Source organism: Thamnophis elegans, chromosome 13 (genome assembly GCF_009769535.1).
Source record: "Thamnophis elegans isolate rThaEle1 chromosome 13, rThaEle1.pri, whole genome shotgun sequence".
Taxonomy (NCBI): domain Eukaryota; kingdom Metazoa; phylum Chordata; class Lepidosauria; order Squamata; family Colubridae; genus Thamnophis; species Thamnophis elegans.
Genome location: NC_045553.1, coordinates 9005510 through 9033506, shown reverse-complemented (window position 1 = coordinate 9033506; position 27997 = coordinate 9005510). Strand labels below are relative to the sequence as shown.

Sequence of the window (27997 nt, the reverse complement as noted above, 5' to 3'; positions counted from 1 at the left end):
AAATATTTCATTCTTTTGGGTGGGGGGGATTTTATTACGAAAGGCTTCCGGGCACCAACGACGCATCATACAAAATAAGCTGCGAGGGCCGCCATCTTGTCTTTCGGCTTTTTCGGGGGCTGACGGCCCCCAAGCCGCCGTCCCTTGCCTCCTCTCCCTCGCCCCTGCCGCTTGCCCTGCCCGCCCCGGTGCATGGGGTGTTTCATGGCCGCGTGCTTCAATTCCACCAGGTCCTGGAAGACGGGGTCGCAGAAGACGCAGCCGGCGTGCTGGGTCTCGCCGCCGGGCAGCGGCGACTTGGCCTTGTTGAAATCCACGTCCACCAGGGCAGCGTCGCAGGTGTCACACGTCTCGGCCGAGACCCGCACCCTGTGGGCGTTTTCGAAGAAGTGCACCACCACGTTGCATTTGTTGCAGGCCATTTTCCACTTGGGCCCGGAGATGGGATCCAACACCAAGACCCCACTTTCGCACTCGACGCACTGGCCGATGCCAAGCAGGTTCAGCGAATGTTGGCAGTTGGGGTGGGTGCATTCGTTGCAACCCATTCCTGGTGGCGGGGGGGGGGGAGCAAGAAGAAGAAGAAGAAGCAGCAGCTGGGTTTATAAAATAAATACAGGTAGTTCTCGAGTCACAACAGTTGGCGGAGGGACCATTCAAAGTTACGACGTCAGTGAGGCAGAAGAACAGCTGGAGCCTGCTCCCAGTGTGCGCATTCCCAGAGTTGGCAGACGAAGGGAACAGCTAAAGAACAGGGGTTGACTCAGGAGTAAGGCGCTGAATGAAGTGACTTACGACCGTTTTTCACTGATACCACCTTCCCAGCGTCCCCATGGTCAAGGGATTAACTGTTGTGTTGGAGAGGAACATGGGCCAGTCCTGGAGGCTGGGGAGGGCTCGGACGAGGGCTCTGCGTGGGAGGCAGAGAGGGGGCCAAGGCAGTTCTCAGCTGCCTTCGGAGCCAGACAGCAGTGAGGCAGAGGAACAACTGGAGCCTGTTCCCAGTGTGCGCATGTGCGGAGCTATTCATCGTCTCCCTGTGGCCTTACTCCCAAGTCAACCCCTGTTCTTTAGCTGCTCCCTTCGTCTGGCAACTCTGCGCATGCGCTCACTGGGAACAGGCTCCAGCTGTTCTTCTGCCCCACTGATGTCTGACTCTGAAGGCAGCTGATAACTGGCATAGGGCTCTGGCCCCCTCTCTGCTTCCGACACAGAGCTCTCATCCGAGCCTTTCCCAGACTCCAGGACTGGCCCATGTTCCTCCCCAGCCTCCTCACTGTCTGAATCTGCTGCGGGCCACAACACATTTTCTATAGTTTATCATTCGTTACTCCTTTTTTCTAGGAGATTCAAGCCAATGAAATTTGGGTGTAACGGGATCCTTTTTTTACCCTGAGTGAAAATGCCATCTTTAGGGATGGATCACTTGCAGGATAAAAATCTTGTAAGTTCAGCCAAATTCCTTCCCTTGAAGATCTTCCAGCAATGATGGGAAATGGGAGGGAACCTGAAAATTCATGGCAGGAATTGCTGGTCACGGCTGGAAGGAAATCTACAGGAGCCAAATTAGGCCTCGAGCAAGGACAGATCCGATTCCAAGTTAACATCGGATCCCTAGCAATCTTCAGCGTCCCAAAATAGATGCGCGGATTCCAGCTGAAAAAATCAGCTGCAGCCATAGCATGCTTAGAATAAAGCAGAGAAATCGGTACCAATCAACATTAATGTTGTTTCTTAAATTTGGCTATTTGAAGGTAGGTGGACTTCAACTCCTAGAATTCTCCAGCCACTGTGCTTTAAGACAGGTCACGTGAACTCCCAGAATTCCCCAGCCAGTGTGCTTTAAGAGGATTTAAACTCCCAGAATTCCCCAGGCAGTGTGATTTAAGAGGAGTGACTTAAACTCCCAGAATTCCCCAAGCTTTAAAGTGCGGGGATTTCAACTCCCCAAATTCTGGGATTGAAGTCCATCCGTCTTCAATTGGCCAAGGTAGAGAAAATACAAGACTATATTGTATTTGTATTATAAGTTATAATGCAATATATTGTATTGTATTACAATACAATATATTGTTTTGTAAGTTTATATCTCCTCCTGCAAAATCTCACCTTTCTTCATATCCCTAAAAGGAGGGTTATTGTAACAGTAAGGGCAAAGGGGGTAACTCTTCCCCCTGGAACCGGAAGACCACAGCACCAGCTCAAAATCATCCAGAGGGCATCGCAACTCTTTGTAGAGTTTGATCGTCCCATTCTGGGGAAGGCTGTAGGTCTCGTCGCAGTGTGAGCAGTGGAGACGGCTTGGCTTGGCCTAAAACACAAGAAACAAAGGAATAAAGCTCAACACTTTTAAGAAAATAGTTTCTGAAAGAAGAACCATTTCATTTAGATTCCATTTTTAGTTATAAAATAGCTGATAACCCAGCGTTGTCCGGATATTTATTTATCCTAATCTTTTATTAGATAGGAAAAACTCTGATTTTGTTGAAAATATCCAGACCAATCGTAATTTCTAATGTTGGATTTTCCCCATTACCAGAGGGAGCCCCCTTGTGGAGTACTATGAAGCCATTACCATGGCGACTTCACTGCGCTGTACAGTAGAAGCCATTTTGCGGCAGTATGGTAGAAGCCATTTTAAGGCACAACAGGCTGTAACTTAACAGGACACACACCCCGAGGGGCGTTAGGGGTGTCTTACCCCCACAGTATTTTTTTCCAGAGAGTAAGTCATCTTTGTACCAAGTTTCGTTGAAATTGCTTGAGAATTGAAATTGCTCCAGAATTATGCTGGAACATACATACACACACACACACACAGAGCCATTTTTATAAATGTATATAGATAAAATTCCATAAAGGATATTTAGTCTTATAAAAACAATCATGCTTTCCACCTTAACAAACAAATCATTTGATCCATTTCTAAATTAAGGACTACCTGTACTACATTTTAAAGAAATAAATAATAGGAAGCTTTCCATAAATGCATAAAAAATGCATGCAACCGTTAAAAAAAATTGCATCACAGATCTCTTTCCTTACATCAGCTTCAACTCCAGATGTTTTTTACCTGGATGTACTTCATAAAACGATGACATTTGCCGCATCGGGATAGGGGCTTCCCTGTGGCAGCCAGAGGTGAAAAAGACACTTCCATTAACTCATCCATACCTGGAGGGAAGGGAGGGCAGGTGGGACAAAAAAAAAAAAAGGAAGTTTTGAAAGTGTGCACCTCTATCACCTTTTCTATTTTAAAAAACAATGTTTTCTATTTTTCTCTAAATATGTATTTACTTTGGGGGAAAAAAACCTTATTTAATAATAACATTGTTTTTAGAGTAAGAAAAAGTGACAAATACATAGAAAAGAAATGGAAGAAAAAAGTGAGGAAGTAAGGAAGAAAGATGGAGGGGAAGGGGAGGGAAGAAAGAGGAATAAAAAGAAAAAAAGATAGGCAGACAGAAAGAAGGAGGAAGAGAAAGAAGAAAAAGGAAGGAAGGAAGATGGGGGAAAGGAGGGAAGAGGGATAAAAAGAAAGACAGGCAGACAGAAAGAAGGAGGAAGAGAAAGAAAAGGAAGGAAGGAAGAGCGTTCTTATCTACAGCTGTTATACAATTATATTTTATCTACTCTAGATATATCTGTATAACCCTGTAATAATAACTCTTTCATATTCATAACCAGAAATAACAAAACCACTGAATGGTTCGACAATTCGTCAGAAGCAAAGTTACAATTAGGTGGATGAAAATTTCTCTCCCAACTACCATGTCATGACTGCAAATTCTTCTTTAAAAAAATAAATCTCTATTTTCACTAAGTAAAAATGAACTGAAAAAGCAAAACAAAGTCAGAGAGAAAGAAAAAAAAGGGAGGGGGAGGGAGAATATAATTCTTAGGTATACAGCAGTATAAACTCTTGACTCATATAGGTAAAGGTTCCCCTGGCACATATGTGCTAGTCATTCCTGACTCTAGGGGGCGGTGCTCATCTCCATTTCTAAGCCGAAGAGCCAGCGCTGTCCAAAGATGTCTCCATGGTCAGGTGGCCGGCAGGACTCAACACTAAAAGCGCATGGAATGCTGTTCCCTTCCCACCAAAGGTGATTCCTATTTTTCTACTTGCACTTTTTACGTGCTTTCGAACTGCTAGGTTGGCAAAAGCTGGGACAAGTAACAAGAGCTCACTCCATTATGCAGCGCTAGGGATTCGAACCGCCGAACTGATCGACCTTTCTGATCAACAAGCTCAGCGTCTTAGACCCTGAGCCACCGCGTCCCACTGGCTCATATACCAGCGTGTTATTTTTCTTTCAATGACTGTGCATTCTAAAACGCTGGCCACGCACCCATTAAAAGAGTTGAGACCTACCAGCAATGGAATCCACAAAGTAATGGAACTTCCTTTTGAAGATATCCAAGGTGTGCTCCAGTACCTGGTTGAAATTGGCTTTCCCTTGAGCAATCAGGTTGAGCTGCTTCTCCACCGCGCTACGGATGGTGGGGAGCACCAGTTCCGCATCTGAACAGGTGGGAAGAGGCGAAAATAGATTAAAAGTTTGCGGGATGTTCAAAGGAAAGTCAACCTGGGAGAAACATGCAGGATTTGTCCAAAATGCAGAGACAGTCTTCTTAGATCTCCGGTGTCAGGCCTGCAGCCATCTTTTCTTTTGGATCTTCGGCCTGCCACACTTTATATTATTCTGCTATGCATTTTTTATTGTTGGAAAATGGGAGGAGGGGATTGTAAGGAGCGAGATGCTACGTAGCCATAACAACATTCTTTCTAGAAAGCCAAGGTCATCCTTTGTCTCTGCACCTAACCGGAATTGGATAGTGGAAGCTGCCAGCATGGCCATGGGAGATTGGACCATGGGATGGGCTTGTGGGTGTGGGGGCAAGATCTTGAACTTTCAACTAGGTGGGGGAAACTGGGAAGCTTTCAGATTCAGGTTTCCCCAGATGTGCCAACATGGCTCTCTTAATAAATTGGAACTTTGAGCAGTACTTTGCCTTGAACTCTGATTTACTTTTGGATGCTATTTGGAACCCCGAAATGTAGTTTTCAAACTCAGTAACTTTAAGAGTTGTCGACTACGCACACCCAGTATTCCCCAACCATGGGGAATTCTGGAAGTTGAAGTCCACCAATCTTAAAGCATGCAGACTGGGGAATTCTGGAAATTGAAGTCCACCTGTCTTAAAGCATGCAGACTGGGGAATTCTGGGATTTGAAGTCCACCTGTCTTAAAGCATGCAGACTGGGGAATTCTGGGATTTGAAGTCCACCAATCTTAAAGTATGCAGACTGGGGAATTCTGGAAGTTGAAGTTCTACCTGTCTTAAAGCATGCAAACTGGGGAATTCTGGAAGTTGAAGTCCACCAATCTTAAAGCATGAAAACTGGGGAATTCTGGGATTTGAAGTCCACCGATCTTAAAGCATGCAGACTGGGGAATTCTGGGATTTGAAGTCCACCGATCTTAAAGCATGCAGACTGGGGAATTCTGGGATTTGAAGTCCACAAATCTTAAAGTATGCAGACTGGGGAATTCTGGGATTTGAAGTCCACCAATCTTAAAGCATGCAGACTGGGGAATTCTGGAAGTTGAAGTCCACCAATCGTAAAGCATGAAGACTGGGGAATTCTGGGATTTGAAGTCCACCAATCTTAAAAGTATGCAGACTGGGGAATTCTGGAAGTTGAAGTCCACCTGTCTTAAAGCATGTAGACTGGGGAATTCTGGGATTTGAAGTCCACCAATCTTAAAGCATGCAGACTGGGGAATTCTGGGATTTGAAGTCCACCAATCTTAAAGCATGCAGACTGGGGAATTCTGGGAACTGACCACTTTCTCTTCAATGGCCAAGAAAAATAGGTGAACTTCTCCATGCGAGATCGAGGGGGTCCTTCAAATAACCTCGCCCTAAGACACAACTTTACTCCTTCAATTTCCCTAGTGTTGTCCTTCCCCCACCGCAAAATTCAACGTCACCTATTTTGTAGTAGCCGTGTACCAAAACTATGCCCAGGTTGGTAGGTTTCAATCTTCGGCCCGCTTCCACAGTCACGTAGTTGCGTTGGCAGATGTTGTTGATATGGACAGGAATGCTGGCATCCGTTCCTAACAACAACAGAGTATTAATTGTTTGATCCAGCCCTTCACTGTTGTTCCAAAGGTTGGCTGGTTTGATAAGCTCATGATATGGCAATTTAAGCCATTGAAGGTGTGTGGTCCTCAGGATCTGGGCAAACTACAACTTCCAAAAGCCTTCATCCAGAGGTGGACTGCTGGGCGTTCGCAGGGGTTTGGGAGAACTGCAAGCTAAGATTCTGTGCCGTTTGGAGACCCCCCCCCCCCACAAATCCCACTCCTTAACTGGCCCTGCCCACCCCACTCTGCCTCTCCCAGGAGTCCCCCACGTGGCCTGTTTTGGATGCAGCTAAGTGCAGGGTGCGTGTGGAGGCTCAGGGAGGGTGAAAAACGGGCCTACTGAAAGTTCAGGAAACCCAGAAATGAGCCCATTTCCGGAGGGTCTCCGGAGACTGGGGAGGCTATTTCATTTTCATTTCATTTCATTTATTGAATTTATAGGCCGCCCAATCCCGAAGGACTCCGGGCGGTTTACAGAAATGAAAAATGTTACAAAAGGATTAAAACAATAAGATACAACAAGATTAAGAAGAAAACACAACATGCACCCAATCAAAGGGGGGCTGGACCTCAATCAAAACAGCCCCAGGCCTGCCGGAAAAGCCAGGTTTTAATAGCTTTACAAAAGCTATTTTCACCCTACTGGAGGCTTGAGCCTCTGGAGCCCGGGGAGGGCAAAAACATCATCACCCTGGTGCAGGAGCCCGACTAGGCCATGCTACCATGGCCACACACACCCAGCAACTGGGCAGAGAACCCCTTGCTAAAAATTTTGAAGTCCACCCCTGCCTTCATCAACGTGGCCAGCTCTGAAGGTAGAACATGTGTTCAGCAGCACCTGGAGGGCTACCAGACCTCTCCTCTCTACGAGACATCTGGAAGTTGTCTCCAAAAACTGGAAATACAGATTTGATCCTCAAAGAAGCAAATTCTTGAGTTCCTTCATTCTCTGTGTTGTTATTTACCCTCCAGAACTTCTGGTGATGGTCTTAAGATCTTCTGTAAACCAGAACTTGGCCACTACACCATGTGTCAGGACTGCGACCATCTTTTCTTTTGGGTCTTCGGCCTACCACACTTTCTATTATTCTGCTATGCTTTTTTCTATTGTGGGAAAATGGGAGGGGAGGATTGTACGGAGTTAGATGGTATGTAGCCATAACAACATTCTTTCTAGAAAGCCAAGGTCATCTTTTGTCTTCGCACCTGACCGGAATTGGATTGGCGGAATCTGTCATCATGGCAGTGGGAGATTGGATCATGGGATGGACTTGTAGGCGTAGGGGCAAGATCTTGAACTTTCAACTGCATGGGGAAAACCGGGAAGCTTTCAGATTCGGGTTTTCCCAAATGTGCCAATGTGGCTCTCTTAATAAATTGGAACTTTGAGCAATCCTTTGCCTTGGACTCTGATTTACTTTTGGATGCTATTTGGAACCCTGACACCACGAATGAATGACCACAATTAGTGAATTAATGGAACAAAGCTCTTCCTCTCACACTTATTCACACCCATCTGTTGTAGCCCAGCAGGTGCCGTTGGAGCTGCCACCAGACTCCGACAGCGAGGGGCCCTATGAGTTGGCTCTGGAGGATGTGGAGGACCCTGGACAGGGTTCCGACTCCGAGCAGGGCGCAGAGAGGCTGGTTGGCCACCAGGAGGCACCTGAGCCTTGGACCAGTGGGGAGGAGACAAGGGAGAGTGAGCCGGAGGCCAGGAGTGAGTTGTTCCTGGATGCACACTATCGAAGAGCTACTAGGCGCCAGGAACAATTCCGCAATTACAGGAAGTGATTGTGCTCAGCTGGTGGTCATTAGACTCCTCTCTAGACTATAAAAAGCTACTTGTGCACACGCTCCTCTTTGCAGAAGTCAACACAGAATCGAATGCCGGAGAACTTTGTAGGAGCTTGGCAGGCTGGATTGCTGCCAAGCCCTTATCTGTGTTTATTGCTGCCCAAGCTTGTCTGTGCTGGGTTGCTGTCAAGGACATGTTTGTCTGTTAATTAAATGCTGTAATTTATCTCTGGCTCGGTGTGTGCTTTGGTGTGGAACGAGGGGGGTCAGAACACCCACCCTTCATAGTCAACCTTACCATCGCCACCTCCTCTTCCTAAACCTTGGAAGAAATGTGAGATGACCATCATCTGAAGAAAGATCCTTTCCACCCCCTTAGGCTAAACATGCCACTAGAAAGGACCATCTCCCTACCTATCCCATGTTTTTCCATCAAGGTAATGAGTTCCGCTTCCGTCAGATAATCGGGCGGGCACGTCTGCTTCTCCAGGAGCTTCACTTCGCTCACAGGGAAGAGGTCTCCTCTGTCACAGATGGGCAGGCTCTCTTCCAACGGGATGCTTTGCCAAGGCATCACTTCAGTAAACCCTGTAACAATATTTTTTTTAAAAAAATATCTTTTTAAAAAAGCAAGTGGTAATTCTGCACCAATCTTAGATGATTTTTTAAAAAGAGCTAAGTCGTATTTTTTTGTAATTTTTGTATTCAAAGGTTTATAAAGAACGAGGGTGGGAGGGAGGGAGGGAGGGAATGAAAGAAAAAGAAAACAAAGAAAGAAACAAAAAAAGGTAGGAGAGAAGCAAAGAAACAAAGAGAAGGAAGGAGAGAAAGAAAGGAAGGGAGGAAGAGACAGAGAGAGGGAGGGGGAGCGAGGGAGGGGAGAGAAAGAAATAAACAAAAAAGATAGAAGAGAAACAAAGAGAAGGGAGGAAAGGAGGGAGGGAAGGAGGGGAGACAGAAAGGAAAGAAAGAAAAGAAAAAGGAAAGAAAGGAAGGAAGGGAGGGAGGGGAGAGAGAAAGAAAGGAAAGAGAAAGAAAGAAATAGAACTTAGACATATACCGCTTCACAGCCTTCTCTAAGCCAGTGTTTCTCAACCTTGGCAACTTGAAGACCTCTGGACTGCAACTCCCAGAATTCCCCAGCCAGCATTCGCTGGCTGGGGAATTCTGGGAGTTGAAGTCCAGACGTCTTCAAGTTGCCAAGGTTGAGAAACACTGCTCTAAGCGATAGAAAGGAAGGAAGGAAGGAAGGAAGGAAGGAAGGAAGGAAGGAAGGAAGGAAAGAAAAGAAAAATTACAAAAAGAAGAAAAATCCCAATTGAGCTGCTGGGAAGCAGCATGTTGTTTCTTAAACTCTTTCCTACCTGGCGAAAGAACTGTCTTTCCTATGCAGGTGAAACGTTCGGTTGCGACACTGCACGCAATAGTAGTTTGAAGGTATTTACAGTCAGCACTGATAGTGGCGATAAAATGCCTTGTAATGTATTCGAACAGCCTCCATCCATCACTCCCTGGAAAAACACAGAGGTGCTGCTGTCATCATTTTCACCAGTTGCTAAATGGATGGCCTGTCCGTCAAAGACAGCTTGCCATGTTTCCGGAGTCTTTTTGTTGTAGCCTGTCGTGGCTACCGGCCCCTCCATCAGCCGAATCAGAGGAGGAGGAGGAGGAGGAGGCGTGGGAGTCAGGGTCAGCATCAGGACAGCCTGGGAGCTCCGAGGGGGAAGAGGGAATGGAGCTGGAAGGAGAGAGACAGAGGTGGGAGCCTGGGCTGTCCATCAGCCCTCAGATGGAGAGTCAACAGCCCCCAGGTCTGGAGGTGGCTGATGAGGAAGAGGAGGAACAGCTGGGTCCAGTGCCTGACGTGCAGATGCACAGAAAGCAGAGGAGAGGAGAGCAGTGGAAATCTATGGGCCGGTCCTTGGGAGCAGGAAGAGCTACTGCTGCTAGTGAAGCCCCACCCTAGCTCTGGTGATAGAAGGCAATAGGTGGAGATGAATAGATGTGGCAGATTCATCTCCCTGCCGGACAAACTTGTTAAACTGCGAGAGAAACTTTTTGCTGGGGTGGGGTGGGGGGCTGCCGGCGCTCCTAATCAAGGAATCTTTTGAGTTCACATCAGAGGGACTGTCGTGTTTGGGGAGCTGGCTCAGAACAGTTTTGCAAACAGGAAATAATTGCTCACCTAACTCTGCTTCAGAGGCAGCTCTCATTGGGGTGATGGGAGGGTGATCTCCAGCATCATGGCCTTTCCGTGGCCTGTTGATGCCTTCCGCCAATAATGTTTTGACCTTAGGAGAAAACCACAGATAGAGCATGCATGAGCCAAGGGCAAACAGTTGTTAGTCCTCTGTGAATTTACCGTATTTTTCGGAGTCTAAGATGCACCAAGGTTTGAAGAGGCAATTTTTTAAAAAAAAAGGTTTTGCACTCTGCAAAGCTCCCCAAAATGGCCTGTTTTTTGCAAAAACGGGCCCATATATATATATATATATATATATATATATATATATATATATATATATATATATGATGTATGTATGTATGTATGTATGTATGTACGTACGTACGTACATACGTATATGTGTATGTATGTATGTGTGTGTGTGTGTGTGTGTGTGTGTGTGTGTATGTATGTATATATGTTATATTTGTGCTGATAAATAAATAAAGGGAGACTAGTATAGATCTATTTCAAGCTATTTAGCTCTCATCAGCTAGCCATACCCTTAATGGGATTAGAACCTGTGCTGTATAACACATCTGCCTAAAATGTAATACAGCACAGGTTCTAATCCCAGTAAGGGTATGGCTAGCTGATGAGAGCTAAATAGCTTGAAATAGATCTATACTAGTCTCCCTTTATTTATTTATCAGCACAAATACAACACAAATGTAACAAAGGCAACAGTAAAAATATTGGGTTTCTGTCTGGATGGTGTCTTGTGACGTGCCGATAGACAGAGAATGGAAGCAGTAGACTTCCTCCCATATTTGGGCATACCAGGGGTTGTGACTCTAAATACATATACATATACATATACATATACATATACATATACATATACATATACATATACATATATATATATATATATGTCTCTAGTTGTTCGGGTTTTCTCCCGCGTAGAATTGGAGATGTCTTGGCGACGTTTTGACGAAGTCACATTCGTCATCTTCAGGCTGCTGCTGACTACTTCAGGTTTGGTGTTTCCACTACTCCTGGAAACACCAAACCTATATAGCCTTCGGGAGGCTTATAGAGTGCTCCTGGCGGCTGAAGGGGCAAAATTGAGCAAAGATTGGCATGTTTTTCACTCATTTCTGCCCTCCCCAGCCCCCAGGAGTACTCTGGAAGCCTCCTAAAGACTATGCACGGCCATTTTTGCAAAGGGGGCGGGGTTTCGGGAGGCCAAAAATGCTTTATTCAGTGTATACGACGCACCCAGATTTTCAGCCTCTTTTTTGAGAGGAAAAAGGTGCGTCTTATACTCCAAAAAAATGCGGTAGGTCTGCCCTGATTTTTAAGTGTCTTTTGGCAACAAAATGAATGACAATTACTTACGGATTCAGCCCAGTAAGGATTATTCGCTTGTTGTCGCAAAGGGCCTTTCAAATCGAAGTTTTCAGGATAATGAGTTGTTTCAGTTCGTGGGTAGCTAATGTAGCCTTGGGTATAAAGCCTTTCAGCTATTTGCATAGTATGCTGTGGTCCCATTCCTACAGATAACCAATTTCGTTGTATTTAAGTACAATGACAATAAAGATTATATTTATAAAACAGGGGTTTTTTGGGAGGAAGGGGGGAATAGATTGAAAACCCATAGTCGCACCACATCACACAAAAGATGTTGAGACTTTGGAAGGAGTTCAGAGAAGAGCAATTAGGAGAATGGTTGCAGGAACTGGGTATGTCTAGTTTAATAGAAAGAAGGACCAGGGGTGACATGATAGCAGCCTTCCAATATCTCAGGGGTTGCCTCAAAGAAGAGGGAGTCAAGCTATTCTCCAAAGCACCTGAGGGCAGGACAAGAAGCAATGGGTGGAAACTCATCAAGGAGAGAAGCAACTTAGAACTGAGGAGAAATTTCCTGACAGCGAGAACAATTAATCAGTGGAACAACTTGCCTCCGGAAGTTGTGAATGCTCCAACAATGGACATTTTTAAGAAGAGATTGCACAACCATTTGCCTGAAGTGGTGTAGGGTTTCCTGCCTAGGCAGGGGGTTGGGCTAGAAGACCTCCAAGGTCCCTTCCAACTCTGTTATTCTATGCCAGTGTTTCTCAACCTTGGCAACTTGAAGATGTCTGGACTTCAACTCCCAGAATTCCCCAGCCAGCATTAGCTGGCTGGGGAATTCTGGGAGTTGAAGTCCAGACATCTTCAAGTAGCCAAGGTTGAGAAACACTGTTCTATGCTATGCTATGCTATGCCATGCCATGCTATGCTATTCTAAAACATACTAACCCAGTTGGAGGAATTGGGTATGGCCATCTGGAGAAAAGAAGGACTAGGGGAGGACATGATAGCAGTTTTCCAATATTTCAGGGGCTGCCACAACAAAGAGGAGGGGGTCAACTTATTTTCCAGAGCACCAGAAGAGGAAGGACAAGAAACAATGCGTGGGAACTATAGCAAGGAGAGAAGCAATCTGCAATTAAGGAGAAACTTACTAACAGTGAGGACAATCAATCAGTGGAATCAGTTTGCTTCTGGAAGTTGTGGGTGCTCCATTATTGGAGATTTTAAAGAAAAGACTGGAGCAAGGGGTTGGACTAGAAGACCCCCCAAGGTCCCTTCCAACTCTGTTATTCCGTTCTACTCTGTTAACAAGGGAGTCAAGCTATTCTCCAAACTCCAGAAGGCAAGGCAAGAAACCAGTGGTGGGTTTCAAAAATTGTTGGAACCTACTCTGTGGGTGTGGCCTCATTTGTGGGAGTGGCTTGCCACCCATGTGACAGGATGGGAGTGGCTTGCTGCCCATGTGACCGGATATGAAATTATGAATTAGTACTTAGGTTGGTCCAAGTAGCTATTCAGAAACTCTGGCATTGAAGCATGCAAGTCTTAAAGCTGTCAAGTTACAAGATCCTTGCCAGTGGTGGGTTTCAAAATTTTTTGGAACCTCTTCTGCTTTCCAGGTCCACTGGTGGAACCTCTTCTAACCGGTTCGGTAGATTTGACGAACCGGTTCTACCGAATAGGTGCAAACTGGTAGGAACCCACCTCTGCAAGAAACAATGGACAGCAACTAAGGAGAAATTTCCTAACAGAACAATTGACCAGTGGAACAACTTGCCTCCAGAAGTTGTGAGTGCTCCATCCCTGGAGGTTTTTAAGAAGAGACTGGAATGGTATAGGGTCTCCTGCTTGAGCAGGGGGTTGGACTAGAAGACCTCCAAGGTCCCTTCCAGTTCTATTCTGATTATCAGATTATCAAGAGCCATGGTGGCGCAGTGGTTAGAATGCAGTATTGCAGGCTGACTCTGTTCCCCGCCAGCAGTTCGATCCTGACCGGCTCAAGGTTGACTCAGCTTTCTGTCCTTCCGAGGTGGATAAAATGAGGACCCAGGGAGCAAGAGGCTGACTCTGTAAACCACTTAGAAAGGGCTATAAAGCATTGTGGTGGTATATAAATCTAAGTGTCATTGGTATTGTTTTTTTAAAAATAAAGAAATCCTGCCATATTTACCCAAAGCAGCGCTGGCAACCCGCAACATTTCCACCGTATTAAGAGCGAGAGGTCGTTGTTTCACTTTCTCCTTTTTACTCACAGATTCTACCTGCAAAAAAAAATGAGATGTCCCTTAACCATTTTATCCTGATAAATCAAAGTTCTAGGAATAACTATTTAAATTTCATTCTCTCTAACTCACAAGAGCAAGAGGACCATAGCAAACTACGCATCGCTATTGGAAGAATCCTGGGCTTACGATCACAATGAAGCTCAAAATTTCTGTGGCTAAGCTAGACCGTCGTTAAGTCAATTTTGCCCCCTTTTATGACCTTTTCTGTCACCGTTGTTAAGTGAGCCACTGGAGGTGTTAAGTTAGAAACACGGCTGTTAAATTACTTTGGCTTCCCCATTGACATTGCTTGTCAGAAGGTTGTAAAAGAGGATCATGTAACCCCAGGATAGTGCGACCGTCGTAAGTATGAAACAGTTGTCAAGCTTCTGAATTTTGATCACGTGACCATGGAGCTGCCATGGAGATGACCCACTTTTTTCAGTGCCGTAGAAGAGATGAGAAGAGAGTAAGAATAAGACTAAGAATAGAGAGTAAAATATAGACTACATTAGAAAATAGAATAGAAAATAGAATAGAATAGAAAATAGAATAGAATAGAAATAGGAATGGGAATAGAATAGAATAGAGAATAGCATAGCATAGCATAGAATAAGTTGGAATAGAATAGAATAAATAGAATAGGAATAGAAATGGAATAGGAATAGAATAGAAAATAGAATGGAATGGAATGGAAATGGGAATAGAATAGAATAGGAATGGAATTGGAATGGAATAGAAAAGAAAATAGAATAGAAAATAGAATAGGAAATAGAATAGGAAATAGAATAGAATAGGAATAGGAATAGAAATTGAATAGGAATAGGAATAGATTAGAAAATAGAATGGAATGGAATGGGAATAGAATGAAATGGAATAGGAATGGAATAGGAATGGAATAGAATAGAAAATAGAATAGAATAGAAAATAGAATAGAATAGGAATGGAATAGGAATAGAATAAAAAATAGAATGGAATGGAATGGGAATGGGAATAGAATAGAAATGGAATAAAAAATAGAATAGAATAGAAAATAGAATAGAATAGATTCTCATTGTATTGTAAGTCAAGGACTTCCTTTATTTAGATTCAATTCTTTAAAAGCATCCCAATGTAAACCACAACATAGTTAACATCATTATCTACAACACAAGGTAGATTAAATTTATCACTGAAAGGAACACTAATTCTTTTGCAGACAATGCTAAGGTAGTCTTACGTACCTTGGCTTCCTTCGCCATTTTCGTTAGGTTCAAAAACATCTGAGCAATTTCTCGGTCAAAGATCCTGACTCTGTCCCACTCCAGAGTCAAACAACTGTCTTTTTCGGGAGTAACCTGATAAGAAGACAACTTTTAGAAAAACAAAATACTGCATCTCAGGTTCTTTGGATACTATCCGCCATCAGGATTTGCCACAACGATCATTTCAGACTGCATTCTGAAAGTTTCAGCTAAATACAGAGGGTTCTCAATTTATGACCGCAACTGGGCCCAACGTTTCTGTTTTTAAGTGAAACATTAGTGAATTTTGCCCTGTTTGACGACCTTGCTTGCTGGTTGTTAAGTGAACCATTGCATTTGTTAAGTTAATATGTAGTGTAAAATTGGAGGTGGTGACCCTTTAAGAGCTGTGGAATTCCATTTTTTATGTATGCCAATTAGTATACATTCAGTGACAATAAAGTTATTTTATTCCATTCCATTCTATATTGTATTCTATTATATCCTATAGTATTCTACTCTACTCTCATTCTCTTATAATCCTAATGTATTCTATTCCTATTATCTTCTCATCCTAATCTATTCTGTTCTATTCCGTTCTACTCATTTTCTCTATTCTATTCTATTCTACTCTATTTTATTCTCATTATCTTCTAATCTAATCTATTCTATTCCTATTATCTTCTCATCCTAATCTATTCTGTTCTATTCATTTTCTCCATTCTACTCTATTTTATTCTCATTCTCTTCTCATCCTAATCTATCCTGTTCTGTTCTATTCATTTTCTCTATTCTATTCTACTCTATTTTATTCTCATTCTCTTCTAATCCTAATCTATTATATTCCTATTATCTTCCCATCCTAATCCATTCTGTTCTGTTCTCTTCTATTCATTTTCTCTATTCTATTCTATTTTATTCTATTCTACTCTATTTTATTCCCATTCTTCTAATCCTAATCTATTCTATTCCTATTAGCTTCTCATCCTAATCCATTCTGTTCTCTTCTATTCATTGTCTATATTCTATTCTACTCTACTCTACTCTACTCTATTCTCATTCTCTTCTAATCCTAATCTATTCTATTCCTATTATCTTCTCATCCTAATCCATTCTGTTCTGTTCTCTTCTATTCCTTTTCTCTATTCTATTTTATTCTATTCTACTCTATTTTATTCTCATTCTCTTCTCATCCTAATCTATTATGTTCTATTCATTTTCTCCATTCTATTCTATTCTATTCTATTCATTTGCTCTATTCTATTTTTATTCTATTCTATTTTTATTCTATTCTGTTCTATTCTATTCTCTTTTCTTCTATTCACATGGATATTAAGTCACTTTGACTTCCCCATTGACTTGAAGGTCGCAAAAGAGGATCCCATGACCCCGGGACACTGCAACTGCCGTAATTTTTCATTGCCATGGTAACTTTGAATGGCCGCTAAACGAACAATTGTAAATCAAGGACTACCTGTATGATTTTGGGGTGGGATGTACGATTCCCAAACAACCGGAGGCTGGAAGAACCAGGCGCCGATTACCTTGGCTTGCAACACCCAGTAGGTTTCGGGTTTGAAGGACTGGATTTTATCATGGCGCTCCACACAAAACCCCAGCGTGGGTGTCTGGCAAGGCCCAAAGGAGATCAGCGAGCTGTCTAGATTGCCATATTTGCCCTGGAAATATTTTGTCTGAAACCTGTAGGAATAAATAAAGGTAAAGGTTCCTCTCGCACATATGTACTGGTCATTTCTGACTCTAGGGGGCAGTGCTTATCTCTGTTTCAAAGCTGAAGAGCCAGCGCTGTCCGAAGATGTCTCCATGGTCATGTGGCCGGCATGACTCAATGCCCCTGAAGGCGCACGGAATGCTGTTCCCTTCCCACCAAAGGTGGTTCCTATTTTTCTACTTGCATTTTTTAATGTGCTTTTGAACTGATAGGTTGGCAGAAGCTGGGACGAGTAACGGGGGGCTCACTCCATTACCCGGCGCTAGGGATTAGAACTGCTGACCTTTCTGATCGACAAGCTCAGCATCTTTGCCACTGAGCCACCACGTCCCTTCTTGTAGGAATAAAGAGAGAACATAATAAGGAATAAGAGGACCAGTGTGCGGCAGCAGCCAAAAAAGCCAACACAATTCTAAATTGCATTAACAGAGGGATACAATCAAGATCAAGTGAGGTACTAATACCACTCTATAAAGCCTTAGTAAGACCACATCTAGAGTTCTGCATCCAGTTCTGGTCACCACACCTTCAAAAAGATGTCGAGACTCTAGAAAGGGTGCAGAGAAGAGCAACAAAGATGATCAGGGGACTGGAGGCTGAAACATATGAAGAACAGTTGCTAGAACTGGGTATGTCTAATTTAGTTGAAAGAAGGACTGAGGGGTGACATGATAGCAGTCTTCCAATATTTGAGGGGCTGCCACAAAGAAGAGGGAGTCAAGCTATTCTCCAAAGCAGAAAACAGAATAACAGACCACCTAGAAGAGACTTTGGAGGTCTTCTTGTTCAACTTCCTGTTGTCCAACCCTACACCACTTCAGACAAAAGTTTGTCTCATCTCTACTTAAAGCACCCGAAGGCTAGACAAGAAGCAACGGATGAAAACTAATCAAGGAGAGAAGCAACTCAGAACGAAGGAGGAAATTTCCTGGCAGTGAGAACAATTAACCAGTGGAACGACTTGCCTCTAGAAGTTGTGAATTCATCCCACTGGTTAATTGTTCTCACTGTCAGGAAATTTCTCCTTAGTTTTAGGTTGCTTCTCTCCTTGATTCGTTTCCATCCATTGATTCTCGTCCTGTGCTTTGGAGAACTGGTTGACCCCCTCGTCTACGTGACAACCTCTCCAGTGCTGGAAGACTGGTATTATGTCACCCCTAGTCCTTCTCTTCATTAGACTAGACCAGTGATCTCCAACCTTGGCAACTTTAAGACCTGTGGACTTCAACTCCCAGAGTTCCTCAGCCAGCAAAGGTCTTAAAGTTGCCAAGGTTGGAGACCACTGGACTAGACATACCCAGTTCCCTTAGCCACTCATCCTATGGCGTAGCCTCCAGTCCCCTAATCTGCTTTGTTGCTCTTCTCTGCACTCTTTCCAAAGTCTCAACAACTTTTTTGTATCGTGGTGACCAGAACTGGAGACAGTCTTCCAAGTGTATATATTAACACTTCCCTTGAAACTATCTCTCTGTTGATTTGGATTTGGCTATTCTAGAGAAAAGAAAGACTAGTGGGGACATAATAGCAGTATTCCAGTATTTGAGGGGCTGCCACAAAGAGGAGGGAGTCAACTTATTTCCCAAAGCACCTGAGGGCAGAACAAGAAGCAATGGGTGGAAACTAATCAAGGAGAGAAGCAACTTAGAACTAAGGAGAAACTTCCTGACAGTTAGAACAATTAACCAGTGGAACGACTTGCCTCCAGAAGTTGTGAATGTTCCAACACTGGAAGTTTTTAAGAAGAGACTGGACACCTGTCTGAAATGGTATAGGGTCTCCTGCTCAAGCAGGGGGTTGGACTAGAAGACCTCCAAGGTCCCTTCCAACTCTGTTATCCTACCTTCTATTCTGTGTAGTGCAATTAAAGAGGGGCATGGAATGGCCAAACCAGTTCTCCACGAATGTCCCAGTAAAAAAAAAAAAAAGCCAAGATAAGAAATCAGGTTAGGAACCTCGTAAAGGCACAGCCGATCCTCAAATCTAACTCTTGTCGTGCGTCAACCGACAGAGCTTCATTGTGGTTGGGTTCACCCAATTGGTTCATGGCGTTGCAGATATCCGTGTCGGTGATGGAGCTGAATTTGGCTCGGTAGATCGTCTTCTCACCTCCACGAGGTTTATTCATCACGGGGAGAGTTGCATCCAGGACCTAAAACCAAGAAAGTGGTGATGCGGTAAAGATTTAGGTATTTGTGGTGATGCGGTAAAGATTTAGGTATTTGGCAAACGGCATGCTTTTCGGAGGCTCAACCCGGTTAAGCTAAGGGAAATGTTACAGGCATATACCTCAAAGGTGGAGCTCTGGCCTCACAATCGGGAGGCTGTGAGTTCAATCCTAGGTAGAGGTAGATATTTCTCTTTCTGGGCACCATGAGAATATATCTGCCAAATATAACTCTGCAATGGCGACAGGGATGGGCATCCGGCCAGTAAACACTCAGCTCCATTCAGTTGCCCAGACTCCACCCCGCAAGGGATTACGGGGTCATTAAAAAAAGATTAAGAGGATTGTGAGTATTAAGTCAAGTGGTGTGGTGGCCTAGAGGCGGAGCTCTCGCCTCACAATCGGGAGGCTGTGAGTTCGATCCTAGCTAGAGGCAGATATTTCTCTCTCTGGGCACAATGAGAATATATCTGCTGAACAAAACTCCACCCTGGCAACAGGAAGGGCATCGGGGCAGTAAACACCCAGCTCCATTCAGTTGCCCCGGCTGGGATTATGGGGTCGTTAAAAGAAGATGATGATGAGATATACCTCAAAGCATATGTTTTCTCCTTCCTTGTCGCAATCCAGCCACAGAACAACGTAATCGCAACCTCTCCCTTCCACCTGAAAGATCAAAGAAAAGATACATTTTTAATTCACTGTTCAATGGCCCATCCGGCTCGGTATGTGCCAAGCTCTTGAGATCCCATTTTCGAGAACCTCTACCAATTTAGACGGCTGAGTGGCATGGACCCTAAGTCAGCGGCCTCCGGCTGTTTGGGCGCTTCCACGGAGAAAGGTTTTTCCGCAGACTGGTGCTGCCAGCATCCCACGCAGAGGTGGCTTTCTACCAGTTCGGCCCAGTTCATACAAACCGGTAGCGGAAATTGCGGGTGGCCCCACCCACTTTCCCAGGCTCTACGGCATCCCTCTTAGGCCCTTTTTTTTCACCAAAAACACATGCGCGGAAGGCTGTGTGCATACGCAAAGTTGGCGCATGCAAGCCAACGAGAAAGCGCATGCACGCGCCCACATCTGTGAACTGGTACAGAAGGTAAAGGAATACCACCTCTGATTCCACAGATGGGGCTTTGCTTGTTGGCGCAGACCAGTTTAAAAAGATTAACCTAACACTCACCATCAAATCAATAAATATTTAAATTTGTAAGCAAATTCCAAAGTGTTCATTACCTGTAAAAATTTCACCATGTTTAGCTTTGGGTTGGCTTCTTTCTTTTCGGTTGGCGCTTTACTAAAAAGTTCTGCGGGGTCAACTTTATCCCAGTTGTTGTATTTTCCTAAAAAGGACGGATATTATCATCATCTTGGTAAAGTATTAGAATATTTATTTGGGGGCTGCCACCAAGAGGAGGGAGTTAAGCAATTCCCCAAAGCACCTGAGGGCAGGACAAGAAGCAACAGATGGAAGCTAAACAAGGAGAGAAGCAGCCTAGAACTAAGGAGAAATTTCCTGACAGTATAGAACAATTAATCAGTGGAACACCAGAAGTTGTAAATGCTGCATCGCTGGAAGTTTTTAAAAAGAGATTGGACAGTCATTTGTCTGAAATGGTATAGGTCTCCTGCCCGAGCAGGGGGTTGGACTAGAAGACCTCCAAGGTCCCTTCCAACTCTGTTATTCTCTTCTCTTTTCTCTTCTCTTTTCTCTTCTCTTCTATTTTCTATTCTATTTTCTCTCCACTTTTCTCTTCTCTTCTTTTTCTTCTATTTTCTTCTTTTCTATTTTCTCTTCTATTTTCTCTTCTCTTCTATTTTCTCTTCTCTTCTATTTTCTCTTCTTTTCTATTTTCTCTTCTATTTTCTCTTCTCTTCTATTTTCTCTTCTATTTTCCCTTCTATTTTCTATTTTCTTCTATTTTCTCTTCCATTTTCTCTTTTCTATTCTCTTTTCTCTTCTCTTCTATTTTCTCTTCTATTTTCTATTCTCTTCTTTTTTCTCTTCTATTTTCTCTTCTTTTTTATTTTCTATTCTATTTTCTCTTCTACTTTCTCTTCTCTTCTCTTTACTCTCCTCTACTCACCTCTGGCTAATTTTTCACAAAGTCATCATGGATGGTTTTTGATAAACTGAGCTCTGCAGCCTGAATACACGTAGTCCTTGACTTACAATGGTTCACTTAGTGATGGTTCAAAGTTACAACGGCACAGAAATAAGGGCCGGGACCATTTCTCACCCTTACGACCGTTGCCGCGTCCCCATGGCCACGTGATCAAAATTCAGATGTTTGGCAAATGGTTCGTACTTATGACAGTTGCAGTACGACGGTCAGTTTTTGCAAACTTCAGACAAGCCAAGTCAATGGGGAAGCCTGATTCGCTTAACAACCGTGTTACTAACTTAACCAGTGCAATGATTTGCTTAACAACTGTGGCAAGAAAAGTTGTAAAATGGGGGAAAGGTTACTCAAGAAATGCTTCACTTTGCAACATAAATGTTGGGCTCAATTTGGCCGTAGGTCGCGGACTATCTGTACTTCTAAAGTGTTGGGACGGACATTCCCTTGAAACTGCTCTGCACTGCATCCTTCTTGCTTTCAACTTACAGCAAAGTAGAAGAAAAATAGCCAAGAATGATTATTTTACCTATAAAATCCAGTGTCATCACATGACCACATACTGACGTCATCTTGAAGTGGACGCTTTGTCCAATGAAAAGGCCGGTGAATTCATAGACAGAACACGCCCCGTTTAACCCTTTGCGAGACGACATGTTTCCTACAACGAAGGGAACCATCAATCACAAAAGAAGGCCAAATATTACAAACATCATCTAAAGTTTACACTTCAAAGAGATCTTTGCAGGAAAGAAGCAAAATTTGGGGGGGAGGGGGGATGAAATAAGAGTATACATCATTAGTTGTATGATAACAGTTTTGATTTTAAGGTACACTATTAACATTTTATTTTATTGTAGGTTCATCAGAAAAGCCCAATAATTATATTTATGTAAAGGTAAAGGTTCCCCTCACACATATATCCTAGTCGTTCCTGACTCTAGGGGGCGTGTGCTTATCTCCGTTTCAAAGCCGAAGAGCCAGCGCTGTCCAAAGACATCTCCGTGGTCATGTAGCTGGCATGACTAAACGCCGAAGGCGCACAGAAGCTGGGACAAGTAACGGGAGCTCACTCCATTATGTGGCGCTAGGGATTCGAACCGCCAAACTGCTGACCTTTCGATCGACAAGCTTAGCCTCTTAGCCACTGAGCCACCACATCCCTTTAGATAGATAGATAGATAGATAGATAGATAGATAGATAGATAGATGGATGGATGGATGGATGGATGGATGGATGGATGGATGGGTGGGTGGGTGGGTGGGTGGGTGGGTGGGTGGGTGGGTGGGTGGATGGACGGACAGATAGACGGATAAACAGATAAACAGGCAGGCAGGCAGGCAGGCAGGCAGGCAGGCAGATAATTTAATTTGGATGTTTCTATGGTTTTTATTGTTTTAAAACATTTTTAGTATTTTAACAATAATCTTTTTTTTTAATTGTAAGCTGCCCAGAGTCGTTGACTTAAGACGGGCAGTTATAGAAATAGAAACAGAATACTTTATTTGGTGTGATTAGACACACACAAAGAATTTGTCTCCAGTGTAAAAACTCTCAGTGTACATGCAAAACAAGAGCGTAATAATCATCACCATCATAATAATGAGGATGTCAATAAGGGACGTTAGGAGAAAAGATGAGAAGGATAACAGTAATACAGCCATACTATATGGGTAAATAGTCAGAAATGGCATAGGATCTCCTGCTTGGGCAGGGGGGGTTGGACTAGATGACCTACAAGGTCCCTTCCAACTCTGTTAATCTGTCTGTCTGACCTTATATTTATACGTTATCAATGTACTTAGAAGCTATATTTAATTTGCATGAATGAATGAACGAATAAACGAATGATACTTAAAATATTGACATTCAAAACTGTAATTAATATTAACAGAATATCCTTTCTTTTCCATACCTCTTGAAAGAATTTTGGCGATGGACTGAGCCAGAGAGGGCTTCTCAGCTACCATAAGGACCACCTTCATCTTCAGAAAATGGTGATGAAGCCTTCAAACTGGACGAAAATATTTCAGCCTAAACAAGAAAAAAAAATAACATTATTGAATCCTTTGGAAAGGAAGTCTGAACAATTCAGTTTCTCTTATCTCTATTTATTTGTATCCCATCTTTATTATTTTTACAAACTCAAGGTAGCGAACATATCCAAAACATCTTCCTCCTCCTATTTTCTCCGCAAAAACAACCTTGTTGTTGGGCTGAGAGAGAGGGCTCAAAGTCACCCAGCTGGCTTTCATGGCTAAGGCAGGACTAGAACTCACTGTCTCCTGGTGATTGGCCCAAAGTCACCCAGTGGGCTTTCATGGCTAAGGCAGCACTAGAACTCACTGTCTCCTGGTGATTGGCCCAAAGTCACCCAGCAGGCTTTCATGGCTAAGGCAGCACTAGAACTCACTGTCTCCTGGTGATTGGCCTAAAGTTACCCATCTGGCTTTCATGGCTAAAGCAGCACTAGAACTCACCGTCTCCTGGTGGTTGGTCCAAAGTCACCAGGCTGGCTTTCATGGCTAAGGCAGCACTAGAATTCACAGTCCCCTATTTTCTAGTCTAGTGCCTTGACCACTAGATCAAACTGGCTCTCTGTATGCTTGCCAGAACATCTGCCCACCTGGTGCCTAACATGCCCTTTTTGAAAACTCCCTTCCAATATAATTGTGCCAGATTTAGTGTGAAAATGTTTATGGGGTACAAACCCTTTGCAAAACACACTTCAGGGAGACCTTGACCATTTAACCACCATTCAGTTATAAAAGCACTAACAAAATGACTTATGGCAGGATCAAGGATAGTACTAATTGTCATAACTGCCTTGGGTGCAATCCCAAAACATCTGGAGCACCCCTTGCACAACCATCGGCATTGACAAAATCCCCATCTGTCAATTTCAAAAGGCAGCTTCATTTGGAGCAGCTTACATCCTGCGATTCCTACACCATCAAACATTCACATCTGCCAACCTCAGGTCTTTGGGAAGAACTTGATAGGTGGATAAAAATGCTACCTATTTCCCCCCCCCAAAAAAAAGTCTAAACATTCTGGCTGACTGTGCAACCAAACAGAATAATAATAAAGGTGGAACACCCCTGGAGCAGCAGAATTGATAAAATCCCCACAGTCAGTTACGAAAGAACAGCTTACATCCTGCGACGAGACCTTGGAAACCCTGAAACAACACCTGTCCAATCCAGTGCTTGGAAAAGAACTTGATAGGTGGATAAAAATGCCAATCCAGTCTGAACATCTGGATGACTGCGCAACCACCACCAACAACAACAATAATAATAATAATAATAATAATATTTTATATTTTCCACTTTACTGAAAAGGCGATGAAACAATGGAGAACTGAGTTGGCAGTAGGGAATGAGATCTACGGAATGGTTAATATCAAGCGAGGAATTTTCCAGGGTGATTCACTTTCACCTCTTCTCTTCATCATCGCAATGATCCCACTATCAGTAATCTTAAAAAAAATGAAATTAGGCTACCAAACAGCCAAAGAAGCTGAAAAAATTTCGCATTTACTATATATGGATGATTTGAAACTCTATGGAAAGTCAGAAATAGAAATCCAATCATTGACAAACACAGTCCGAGTATTCAGCACTGATATTTCAATGCAGTTTGGCATGGAAAAATGCGCCACTGTATCCATAAAAAGGGGCAAAATCACTGCATGTGAGGGAATTGAAATGCCCAATGGCCAATTAATTAAATGCAAAGAAAATGAAGCCTACAAATACTTAGGCATTCTGCAGTTGGATAACATCAAGCATGGAGAAGTAAAAACTATTGTCAGGCGAGAGTACACCAACAGAGTTAGGAAAATTTTGAAATCTAAATTGAATGGTGGAAATACAATCAAGGCCATAAATACCTGGGCAATACCAGTTATGAGATACACAGCTGGTATAGTTAACTGGACACAAGCTGATTTGGATATTTTGGACCGAAAAACCAGGAAACTAATGACAATGCACTACAGTTTACATCCACGTGGTGATACTGATAGACTATATCTGCCCCGAAGGGGTGGTGGCAGAGGATTATTACAAGTGAAGCAAACAGTTGAAGAAGAAAAACATGCACTGGCTGATTATTTAAAAGAAAATCAAGAACAACTATTAATCGAAGTAAAGAACAAAAATCTACTGAAGGCCCAACAGACGAAACAAGAATACAGAAAAGATGTGATAAAATCAAGAATGGGGAGTTGGCAGAACAAAGCACTGCATGGCCAATTTCTGGAAAAAATAAAAGATAAAGTGGACAGTGAACAAACTTGGTTATGGTTAACAACAGGTACATTAAAGAAAAAAACAGAGTCACTAATCCTGGCTGCGCAAGAACAAGCTATCCGCACAAATGCCATTAAGGCCAAAATCGAAAAATCCTCTGATGATGCCAAATGCAGACTTTGCAAAGAAGCTGATGAAACTGTTGATCACATACTCAGCTGCTGTAAAAAAATTGCGCAGACTGATTATAAATTGCGGCACAATTCAGTAGCACAAATGATCCATTGGAATTTGTGCAAAAATTATAATATTAAAACAGCAACAAACTGGTGGGAACATCAGCCTGAAAAAGTCACCGAAAATCAGATGGTCAAGATCTTGTGGGATTTCCGTATACAAACCGACAAAATACTGGCGCATAATACACTAGACATCACACTGGTTGAGAAAAATAAGGTCACAATCATAGACATCGCAATACCAGGTGACAGCAGGGTCGCCGAGAAGGAACATGAAAAAATCGCAAGATACCAGGACTTAAAAATCGAAATTCAATGACTATGGCAAAAACCAGCAGTGATAATTCCAGTGGTAATTGGCACACTGGGTGCTATTCCAAAAGCACTGGAATTACATTTAAAACAGTTAAAAATTGACAAAATCGCCATCAGTCAAATGCAAAAAGCCGCACTGCTTGGATCTGCACGCATATTACGAAAATACGTTACAACGTCCTAGGCCCCTGGGTGGGGCCCGACTAGTAACCAATGCCAAATCCGGTGAAACAACTGGCCGCTGTGATACAATTGTATAATAATAATAGAATAGGAGAATGGAATGGAATAGAATAACTTTATTGTCATTGAATGTACACTAATTGGCATACATTAAAAATGAAATTTTGTTGCATACAGCTCTTAAACGGGTCACCCCCTCCAATTTTGCACTACATATTAACTACATAGAATGGAATGGAATAGAATAGAATATAATTCTTTATTGGCCAAGTGTGATTGGACACACAAGGAATTTGTCTTTGGGGCATATGCTCTCAGTGTAGATAAAGGGAATAAAATACATTCATCAAGAATAAAAGGATACAACCTTAAATATATATTTAATATATAATATATTAAACCTGTATGCAGCCCAATTCTCAATTACACTCCATGATTAATGGATGGCTACTTCTGTTTTATGTTAGGATTAAACTGCTAAGCAATCACATGATATCTGCACTCTCGCAAACACAATAAGTCTCACACAATTTAACCCAGGTTTTCAACAAACCACCTTGTATCAGGGCCATTTGTGTACTGCAATAAGCATTAACTGGGTTATGTAGATCCAGTTCAGACAAAAATAAAGAAAGCATAACCACAGGTGATAATTTTTTTTTATAGCTTTGCTATTAATAAAGCACAAATTCCTCAGGCGGCAATTAGAAATACAGCCATGGCAAAAGTTGTTTTAGGATCTTTACCTACCCAAATAATCTAAATTGAATTCTTATGTTAGTTAGTTACAAATATTAAGTTATTTGTTAGGAATTGTTTTGATTATTATTATTATTATTTTGATAAAAATGTCAACAGGCAAAAGAAGAGCCTATGATCAATTTTACCAGCGTCAAAAATCTTCCAGCATTGGAGAGTTGGCAACAGACATCAAACTGTCCTAGCAATAAAAAAAAAATATTGCTGGCAAATTGGTCCTGCCACAACTCTGGTTTAAAAGGCAATTACGAAGGTTTTTTTGCCAATTTCCTCTCCATTAGAAGTCAAGAACCAGGTGAGAATTAAAAACTGTTAAAAGGAGAGAGAGAAAAATAAGATGCCAATCATTCCATAGAAATACATTTGTACATTTTCTCCCCCCCCTTTTTTTTTCTTCTCTAATGTCCTTTTCTCCCACTTCATCTTTAAATTTTACAGATTGTTAAAATCCTAATAAATATCACATGTGACGAAATATTTTTGGGAATGCACTGAAATGGACAGGCTGGCAAAAAAAGCTAAAAGACAAAGAGGAATCAGAGTACTACTTAGAATGGGACTTATGGTATAACTGGCTAGAGGAAAGAGGAAAAAAACCAGGATAGTGACAAAGAGAAGAAAGATCAAGAAACTACGAAACAAATACAAAACCAGAGAATCAATAAGAGGGGGAAATACAAGATAGGTTGTAGATGAAAAATAAGAAATATGAGAGGATCAAATGTATATACGCCTGTACGAAAGAAGAGGTGTAAAATATGCATAAAGATATGGATATAGTTATATCAGATATATGTATGTATTGATAAAGGAAACACAAGCAATGCAAAGACGATATGACTGTATAAATGAAATAAAAAACTTTATAAACAAATAAAATAAAATCCTAATAAATAGGTTTTATTGATTTATTTATAAGCCAGAGATCAAATCTGAACAACAGCCAGAGAAAGATTTAAATTCTACAAGAATAGCTCTCTCTCACGCACACACACATATCTCATTCTCCTTAAGAGTTTCCACCCCACGACCTTACCTGTCCTCCTGCCCCACTCGCGGGAACGCGTGTCTCTCGTGGGAAAGCCAACCAACCAGTCGTGGGAAAGATGCAAAGGCTTGCTCGCTCGCTCACCTCCCTGCAGCGTGCAAGGGCGTGCAAGGGAGCCCCCTTCCCAGCCCGCCAGGGGGATCCCCCGCCTGCTTTGCTCCACTGCTTCGCTGCACGCCGGCGGGGCGGAGCCGAGGAGCGGGCTTCGGAGGCGGAGG

At 42.8% G+C, this 27997-nt stretch overlaps 1 protein-coding gene across 1 annotated transcript; it reads right to left on the bottom strand.

Moving 5' to 3' along the window:
• Window positions 1–5: 5 nt before the first annotated feature.
• Window positions 6–27982, bottom strand: TOP3B (DNA topoisomerase III beta). The gene is made up of 18 exons (XM_032229841.1): window positions 27768–27982; window positions 22895–23013; window positions 21508–21639; window positions 20095–20201; window positions 19453–19527; window positions 18650–18846; window positions 16510–16666; window positions 14966–15079; window positions 13649–13739; window positions 11521–11675; window positions 10141–10246; window positions 9320–9466; window positions 8370–8543; window positions 6000–6128; window positions 4376–4525; window positions 3074–3174; window positions 2110–2311; window positions 6–550 (listed from the first exon to the last, which is right to left on the bottom strand). The coding sequence occupies exons 2-18, from the start codon at window positions 22962–22964 to the stop codon at window positions 66–68; spliced, it is 2592 nt and encodes an 863-aa protein (XP_032085732.1). The 5' UTR covers window positions 22965–23013; window positions 27768–27982; the 3' UTR covers window positions 6–65.
• Window positions 27983–27997: the final 15 nt, after the last annotated feature.